Source organism: Chiloscyllium plagiosum, chromosome 37 (genome assembly GCF_004010195.1).
Source record: "Chiloscyllium plagiosum isolate BGI_BamShark_2017 chromosome 37, ASM401019v2, whole genome shotgun sequence".
NCBI lineage: Eukaryota > Metazoa > Chordata > Chondrichthyes > Orectolobiformes > Hemiscylliidae > Chiloscyllium > Chiloscyllium plagiosum.
The window spans coordinates 23,881,420-23,891,008 of NC_057746.1; the positions used below are offsets into that span (position 1 = coordinate 23,881,420).

The 9,589-nt window shown below is 43.6% G+C and overlaps 1 protein-coding gene across 1 annotated transcript in view; it reads left to right on the forward strand.

Moving 5' to 3' along the window:
* The window catches only part of LOC122541523 (probable G-protein coupled receptor 139), a 7,629-nt gene extending 5,874 nt beyond the window's left edge, over nt 1-1,755 (forward strand). The window contains exon 2 of the mRNA XM_043678349.1: nt 851-1,755. Coding sequence (XP_043534284.1) covers nt 851-1,755 — 905 coding nt within the window. The remainder of the gene's footprint in view (nt 1-850) is intronic.
* Nucleotides 1,756-9,589: the final 7,834 nt, after the last annotated feature.

Sequence of the window (9,589 nt, forward strand, 5' to 3'; positions counted from 1 at the left end):
TTTGTGAGTTTGACAAGTTTTTTTCTTCAGCTCCCGATTTTCCTTTCTCTGTGTTTGTCGTTGTTTGGTGTTTATGGCTCGTTCTTCCGCGTCTGGCCATTCTTCACTTGTTGCTTGTTTGAATAACGGTTTTTGGCCCGCAATTTCCCGGTTGAATTTTCGGAGTCTGTGGTGGGCGTCATTGATTAGTTCTCGGAGCATTCTGCGGCCGTTTTGTTCTGTTAAACCTCTAGCCTGAGGTGTTTTTATCGGCGGTTTATATTGGAGACGTTTTGGCAGTTCCTGTTTTCTCAAACATTCATGCAGGAAGTACAGTTGTTCGCAGATGGAATTCTCTCGGATGGCATTCCTTTCCCATCTTCGGGCAAGTTGTAGCGGGCAAACTAGCTCCTGGTATTCTAATTTTTCCATTCTCCTCAATATCTTAGATGTTTCAATGAGCTCACCTCTTATCTTGTGGATTCTAATTTGATTTAGGCGTAAACTTTATTCACAATACCAGACTTTAATCCCTGGAGTGTGGCAAATGAATATTCTCTGAGCTGCTTCTGAATCAATAGTATTTGTTTTCCTGAAATGGGGAGCTCAAGTGGTGCAAAGTGAGAACTACTTGCATACTATTTCTCAAGTCGTCTTTCAATTACTCTAACCCTATTCCTAACCTTAACCCAATTACTTCCTTGACAGAGAACATGGCTTACAAATGAGATGTCACTGTTTTTCGTTGTTGCACAAATATATAATTACACACAACGTCCCACAGTCTTGCGACTCCCACCTTCTGGAATCCCTGACAGTGTGCCTCCTGCTGGGCGTTTTTATTCATCTAATGATTGGATTTTCTTTGCAGCGAATGTGATGACAGTGCTGATTCTTTCTCAAAGGAAGTGCGGCCTTTCTGAAGGAGTCACCCGTTACATGACTGCCATGGCAACGGGAGATCTGATGGTCCTTGTCTTCAACGTGATCGTGAGCCAGATCATCAAGTATCATTTCCCGGGCTCGCTGCTGAAATACACTCCTGCGTGTCGGCTCAATATCTTCCTGCAAGGGCTGAGTATCCAACTCTCCATCTGGTTCACCATCGCCTTCACCTTTGACCGCTTTGTAGCAATTTGCTGCAACAAAATAAAGGCAAGATATTGCTCTGGAAGAACAGCCAATGTAGTCATATCCATTGTGAGCGCTCTTAACATCATGGTCAACATTCCCTTGCCTTTTCGATATGAGCCCACTCATGTTCTGAACAATGTACAGTGGGGCTGCCGCACCGTCACCGGTTATCTCACTTCACCAGCCTGGGCAGCTCACCGGTGGCTCACCAACATCTCAAATATGTTTCTTCCTATTCCACTGCTGCTGCTGTTGAACTCTCTCACTGCCCACCACATCCTATTGGCCAGCAGAGCTCGCCGGGCTCTGAAGAGCAGCAGAGGTGGTGCTGGGGAGATGGGCAGAGATCCCGAGCTGAAGACCAGGAGGACCTCCATCATTCTGCTCTTTACCATCTCCGGCTGCTTCATGGTGCTGTCGGCACCCATCACTGTCATCCACATCTGTGCCAGTGTTACTCAGCTTGTGGCATTCCAAGGTTCAAACTCACTTTATGTGGCAATCAGGGTTGCGTTCCTGCTGCTGTGCACCAGCTCCTGCACAAACACTTGTATTTATGCACTGACCCAGAGGAGATTCAGGGAGGAGATGAAAAATCTGCTTAAATCTCCCTCCTCGCTGCTCTGTAAACCACGTTACTAATTTACATTGACATGGGGAGGTGCTGATGTAATGATAAACTCACTGGGCCCACAATCCAGAAACCAACGCTAAAGTCCTGGATGCCTCGTTTGAAATCACATCATTTGTGAAATTTCAATTCAATAAAAAGCTATCTTTACCATCTGGCCATTAGTGATTGTCAAGCCTGAAAGTTATTTGTCATCTCAGAACGAAGGGATGGAATTCTGGTACCTTTACCTGGTCTGCTTACCTGTGGCATCAGGTCCATGGTCATCTGGGTTACTCATAGCTGCCCTCTGGGCAATGGATGCCAACCTCACTGGTGATAACAGTCTCTCAAATGAACAAAACACATTTGTACCCCCATCTATGTTTTGTAATTCTCAATGCAACTCAACTGATCCTGAAACCCTGGGCGAACCCCATCTATTTCGGAGTTGCAGAATAACACATGTGCAGTCATAGCAATCAACATTATGGGAACAGAACCTTCAGTCCAACGTGTCCATGCCAACCCGATATCCTAACCTAATCTGGTCCTATTTGCCTGCACATGGCCCATATCCCTCTGAACCCTTCCTATTCATAGACATATCCAGATGCCTTTTAAATGTTGTAATTGTACCAGTCTCCACCACTTCCTTTGGAAAGCTCAGTCCATACACCTACCAACCTGTGTGTGTAAAAGTTGCCCTTTTCGTCCCTTTTATATCTTTCACCTCTCACCCTAAACCCATGACCTCTAGTTCTGGACTCCCGGACCCTAGGGAAAAGACCTTGTCTATTTACCCTATTCGTTCCCCTCATGATTTTATAAACCTCTATAAGGTCAACCCTCAGCTTCCAATGCTCCAGCGAAAACAGCCCCAACCTATTCAGCCTCTCCCTCTAGCTCAAATCCGCCAATCCTGTCAACATCCTTGTAAATCTTTTCTGAACATATGACTAGTTGGGTTCAACTATCTGCAAATGTTGGGGCTTCCAGTAAATTTAAACCAGACGTTAGCAATACTACAATTGTCGAGTTTAATGTGGTTTTGGCAGTCACATTGACAGGTTGGGGAAATACATTGCGTCGAAGAGATAAACTGGAATAATACCAGATACAAATCTGTATAACTGTGAAGCAGAAATGTAAACATTGGATTTATTTATTTGGATATAATCCATCCACCAGGCCCACTGTCAAGGAAAGACCGCGAGCATTTTCAAAGATCCATCCCACCCTGGCAATGTTTTTCCACAACCTCTACCATTGGGGAGAAGGTACAGAAGCCTGAACACACGAATAAGATGGTTTCTTAACTTTTTCTACCCGACTGTTGTTAGAATACTGAATGGACTCAGAAACTCTTAACATTCGCCTCTACCTGTGTTTTTGTTTTTGCCACTGTTTACCTATTATTTACTTATCTATGTGACTTAACTCTGTGATCTGCCTTTATTGCTGTCAACACAAAGCTTTTCACTGTGCCTCAGTACATGTGACAATAAATTCAATTCAATTCTGAATGAAAGAGACTCAATTGATAGAGGCGGCTAGAATGATGAAAGGTTGGCTCAGAGTGCGCAGGAACAATCATTTACAGGTCTACATGCAGTGGACATCAATTTACCGATGAGTGCAAGGACTTGCTGGCTGAAAACGGGGGAACTTGTTAATGCTTGCCTAACCGACACTGTCAAATGTATTGTCAGAGCTGGTGATGACACAGCAACCAATATCGAATGTGGATCAAGACTGACACCAGAGGAATTCTTGACCAGAATGGTAGGTGCTATGAATGGGAATTGGCAGTGGTGCTGTTTCTTGTATCTGCTCTCCTTGTCCTTTTAAATCGGAGAGGCTGGCACCTTGGAGGATGCTGTCCTCGGAGCCTTCTTCAGTTGTTGCAGTGTGTCTTGAAGATAAAACATGTTTGTGGGTGTGGGCATTGGAGGTGGAGTTAATTAGTTTTAATGGATTTAGATGGCACGTCAATGTTTGCCACTTATCAGTCAAGCCCGAATCTTGTCCCTATCGTCTTACACGTGGAGTGGCAGATGGATTTTAATTTAGAGAGATGTGAGGTAATGCATTTTTGTAAGACAGACCAGAGCAGGATTGAGACAGTTAATTTAGGCCCCCTGGGGTTTAGTCTTGCACAGAGAGACTTTGGGGTGCAGGTATGTAATTTCTCCAAAGTGGTGTCACGAGTAGACAATGTTGTGAAGAAGACATTAAGCGCACTTGCCTTCATTGGTCAGAGCATTGAGTATTTTGGTGTTGTTTCTTGTATCTACTGTCCTTGTTCTTTTAAATCGGAGAGGCTGGCACTTTAGAGGATGCTGTCCTCGGAGCCTTCTTCAGTTGTTGCAGTGTGTCTTAAAGATAATACATGTTTGTGGGTGTGGACATTGGATGTGGAGTTAATTAGTTTTAATGGATTTAGATGGCACGTCAATGTTTGCCACTTATCAGTCAAGCCCGAATCTTGTCCCTATCTTCTTACACGTGGAGTGACAGATGGATTTTAATTTAGAGAGATGTGAGGTAATGCATTTTTGTAAGACAGACCAGAGCAGGATTGAGACAGTTAATTTAGGCCCCCTGGAGTTTAGTCTTGCGCAGAAAGACTTCGGGTTGCAGGTATGTAATTTCTCCAAAGTGGTGTCACGAGTAGACAATGTTGTGAAGAAGACATTAAGCGCACTTGCCTTCATTGGTCAGAGCATTGAGTATTTGATGTCATATTGAGACTGTACTGGATATTTGTAACGCCACATTTGGAGACTATAAAAACGTCTTCTCGCCCTTGCATAAGTAGTATGCCATTAAACTGAAAATGGTATAGGAAAGATTTACAAAAACGTTACTTAGACTGGACGGTTAGAGTTACAAGGAGATGCTGAATAGGCATGGAAGTGTTTTTTCCCTCAGGTTTATAGAGATTTATAAAATCACGAGGGACGCTGTAAGGTGAATAGCCAAGTTCTTCTTCCCAGGATATGGGCGTCCAAATTTAGAGGTCGCAGGTTTAAGGTGAGAGGGGAAAGATTTAAAGGGGATCTGAGGGTGGTGTGCAGAGATAACAAGCTGTTCAAGGAAGTGGTAGAGTGGATTACAATTACAACCATTTGAGAGATGTTTGGTTAGGTACGTGAATATGAAATGTTTAGAGGGACATGGGCCAAATGCATGTCAATGGGACAAGTTCAGTTTATGAAATTTGGTCAGTATGGACGTGTTGGCCCAAAGATTCTGTTTTGTGCTGTACAACTCTATGTCTGCTTCAGATTCTGTGCAGTTGTGAAAGGCAGTGAACATTGCTCAGTTGGCAAGGAACATCTCCAGTTTTCACTGCATGGTGGTGAGAGGGTAGTGATGAAAATGCTTAAGCTGTCGGATAATGATGCATCAATATTTTGTCCAATCGATTGCACAGAATTCTGAAGTTATAGATTTGACTCTGTCCTGATTGCTGACTGAAACTCCTGGTCTACTGCACATTAAAACTAACTATGATGTTGTGGTTCTTGGTGTGACTGAGGAGCATGGCCATAAACTGCAGGAGGATATCAGCAGGGCCAATGAGATGGGCAGAGCTGGTAGTGGAAACCTATCCAGAAAAGTGTTCTTTGTGGGACAAGGGTGACAAGGAAAGTTTTTCCAGTTTCGGTATTGAATAATGCAGCAATACGAATTATCAATCTTATAATGGATGATCCTTTGGGAAATAGTGATCATAATACAATGGCTAGGCCCGACCCCTCAAAACATTTCACGACAGCAGCTCAGACGCAAACTTTGCTAGTTATTTTAAATAGGCGTAACACAGATATTCCAGAAGGGATACAGCTGGTCAAGCCACTTCGTTTTAAACAAAACAGAACTAATTAACAAGATTACCAAAGGAAACACAAAGAAAAGAGAACAGAATACAGAATAACTTAACTTCCCTGAAAACGCAACAGATTATCCCAATTTAGTGAATTTGTTCCAAATACTTACAACAATCCACATTAACACACCTTGACATTAATGGTAAAATAAAACACAGGGTCTGACAGGAGAGAATTCACAGAGAGAGGAGGATCAGCCTGGACTCTCTTCTTTGGGTCCAGCAGCTTTTTGAACTGTCTGACTACTTTCGCTTAATAGCTGGACCAAAGAAAGGCTGAGCTGGGAGAACTGGCCACTCCAGCTTCATTGTACAACAATTACTTTAAATCTTAAAAGTCTTTTGCCTGAGGGAGCATCTGTTAGCTATTATCAAATTGGTTCTAACTCCCTTCAACACCCGACGTTTCAGAACCTGTGCTTTTACAACTTCTCAGGAAAAATAAATCCAAGGACAACATAACCCTGTTAAAGGATCAGCATCTTTACAGATTCCATTTAAGCTTGAGAGAGACATACCGAGTTCTCAGCTCATTACGCTTGAATTTAAACAATGCTGAGTACACGGATGTAAAAAGAAGACAATAGACAAAAGGTGCAGGAGTCGGCCATTCTGCCCTTCGAGCCTGCACCACCATTCAATACGATCGTGGCTGATCATCCTTAATCAGTATCCTATTCCTGCCTTATCTTCATAACCCTTGATTCCACTACCCTTGAGAGCTCTATCCAACTCTTTCTTAAATGAATCCAGAGACTGGGCCTCCACTCCCTCTGGGGCAGAGCATTCCACACAGCCACCAAACTTCTCAGGAAAAATAAATCCAAGGACAACATAACCCTGTTAAAGGAGCAGCATCTTTACAGATTCCATTTAAGCTTGAGAGAGTCATACCGAGTTCTCAGCTCATTACGCTTGAATTTAAACAACGCTGAGTACACGGATGTAAAAAGAAGACAATAGACAAAAGGTGCAGGAGTAGGCCATTCTGCCCTTCGAGCCTGCACCACCATTCAATACGATCGTGGCTGATCATCCTTAATCAGTATCCTGTTCCTGCCTTATCTTCATAACCCTTGATTCCACTATCCTTGAGAGCTCTATCCAACTCTTTCTTAAATGAATCCAGAGACTGGGCCTCCACTCCCCCTGGGGCAGAGCATTCCACACAGCCACCACTCTCTGGGTGAAGAAGTTTCTCCTCATCTCTGTCCTAAATGGTCTACCCCGTATTTTTAAGCTGTGCCCTCTAGTCCGGCACTCACCCACCATCGGAAACATGTTTGCTGCCTCCAGAGTGTACAATCCTTTAATAATCTTATATGTCTCAATCAGATCCCCTCTCAGTCTTCTAAACTCAAGGGTATACAAGTACAGTCGCTCCAGTCTTTCAGTGTAAGGTAGTCCCACCATTCCAGGAATTGACCTTGTGAACCTACGCTGCACTCCCTCAATAGCCAGAATGTCTTTCCTCAAATTTGGAGGCCAGGACCGTACACAGTATTCCAGGTGTGGTCTCACCAGGACCCTGTACAGCTGCAGAAGAACCTCTTTGCTTCTATACTCAATCCCTCTTGTTATGAAGGCCAGCATGCTATTAGCCTTCTTCACTACCTGCTCTACCTGCATGCTTACCTTCATTGACTGGTGTACAAGAACACCCAGATCTCTTTGTACTGCCCCTTTACCTAAATGCATTCCATTTAGGTCGTAATCTGCCTTCCTGTTCTTGCCACCAAGGCGGATAACCATGCATTTATCCACAATAAACTGCATCTGCCATGCACCTGATCACTCACCTAACCTGTCCAGGTCACCCTGTAATCTCCAAACATCCTCCTCACATTTCACCCTGCCACTCAGCTTAGTATCATCAGCAAATTTGCTAATGTTATTACTTATACCATCTTCCATATCATTAACATATATTGAAAAAAGCTGTGGTCCCAGCACTGATCCCTGCGATACCCCACTGGTCACTGCCTGCCATTCCAAAATGGAGCCGTTAATCACTACCCTTTATTTCCTATCAGCCAATAACTTTCAATCCAAGTTAGTACTGAATGAAGTTGATTTACGAGTTACCCTGCAGGCAATGAAAGCAAATAAGCCTTGGAAAATATTTAAAGAAATAAATCACAACACAACAACATGGAAACGTGACTGTCCTTGGTATCAATGACATATTTGACCAAGGAACCTGAGCTGACAGAGTCGTGGGCGGCACGGTGGCACAGTGGTTAGCACTGCTGCCTCACAATACCAGAGACCCGGGTTCAATTCCAGCCTCGGGTGTCTGTCTGTGTGGAGTTTGCACGTTCTCCCCATGTCTGTGTGGGTTTCCTCCGGGTGCTCCGGTTTCCTCCCACAGTCCAAAGATGTGCAGGTTAGGTGAATTGGCCATGCTAAATTGCCCGTAGTGTTAGGTAAGGGGTAGATGTAGGGGTATGGTTGGGTTGCGCTTCAGCGGGGCGGTGTGAATTTGTTGGGCCGAAGGGCCTGTTTCCCCACTGTAAGTAATCTAATCTAATCTAAACCTCACTACGTTGGTCTCAAAGGGGAAGTCATCTGCTGGTTGGAGTTCTATCTGGTAAGTAGGAAAATGGTTGTGTTTGTTGGAGGTCAGCCATTTTAGCTTTCCTCTGCAGGAGTTCCTCTGGATAGGCCCAAACCTCTCGAGCTACTTCATCAATGACCTTCCCTCAATCACTAGATCAGAATCCATAGAGTCAGAGCTTGATACAGCATGGAAACAGACCCTTCTGTCCAACCAGTCCATGCCCACCATTATCCCAAACTAAACTAATTTAGAATAAGATTATATGTAAGCAAGCCACTAAAATTGTGTGGTGCCTTTTCTCTTGAAATTCTTGTTGCAACACGATTTAATGATTTGCAAATTTCACTCAATTTCTGAATTACACCTAAGATTTGATCAAGTTTAAGTCGGAGAATATATAAATAGGATATAAATGTCGCGATAAATGATCATGTGGTGCAATCATAGTGTTTCTACCTCTGATCCCGAAGGACTGGCTTATGCCCCACCTGTTTCAAAGATGCAATAAATCACATGTGAGTGGATTGTTCCAAGTAGTTATAAATGCTGGAACAGCGAACATAGAATGTAGAACATAGAACACAGAAACGTACAGCACAGGAACGGCTCGTTGGCCCACAATGTTGTGTCGAACACGATGCCAAATGAAACTACACCTTCTGACAGGTATCAATCGATATCTCGCCATTCCTTGCATTTTCATGTGCTTATCTAAGAGACCCTTAAATGCCCCTAATGTGTCTATCTCCACCATCATCCCTGGCACTGCATTCCAGACTCCTACCACGCTCCGCTTAAAAAAATGCTTGCCTGTCACATCTATTTGAACTTTCCCTTCTTCCCTTTTGTTTATTCAGATTAGGTTCCCTACAGTGTGGAAACAGGCCCTTTGGCCCAATAAGTCCACACGACCTTCCGAAGAGTAATTCGTCCCCTCTGACTAATGTATCTAACAAATATGGACAATTTAGCATAGTCAATTCACCTGATGTGCACATATTTTGGAATGTGGGAAGAAAACAGAGTACCCAGAGGAAACCCACGCAGACACGGAGAGAACGTGCAAACCAATACTTCCAAATGTGGCCTGGTCAGAGCCTTACCGAGCCAAGGAAGAATACCCAGACTTATATAATCAAGTTTTCTCAAAATAAATGCCATCCTTGCATTTGTCTTCCGAACTATTGATTCAACCTGTAAATTTACCTTGACAGATACCCGTATTAGAACTCCCAAATCTCTTTGCACTTCAGGTTTCTGAATTTTTGTCCCCGTTTAGAAAATATTCCTTGCTAATATTCTTCCGAACTAAGTGTATGACCTTTCACTTTCAAAGGTCAGCCAATATGTAACCAGAACCACACTGATTCCCTTCAAATGCCTTCGATCTGTGGCTAGCCCTTCCTTCCAT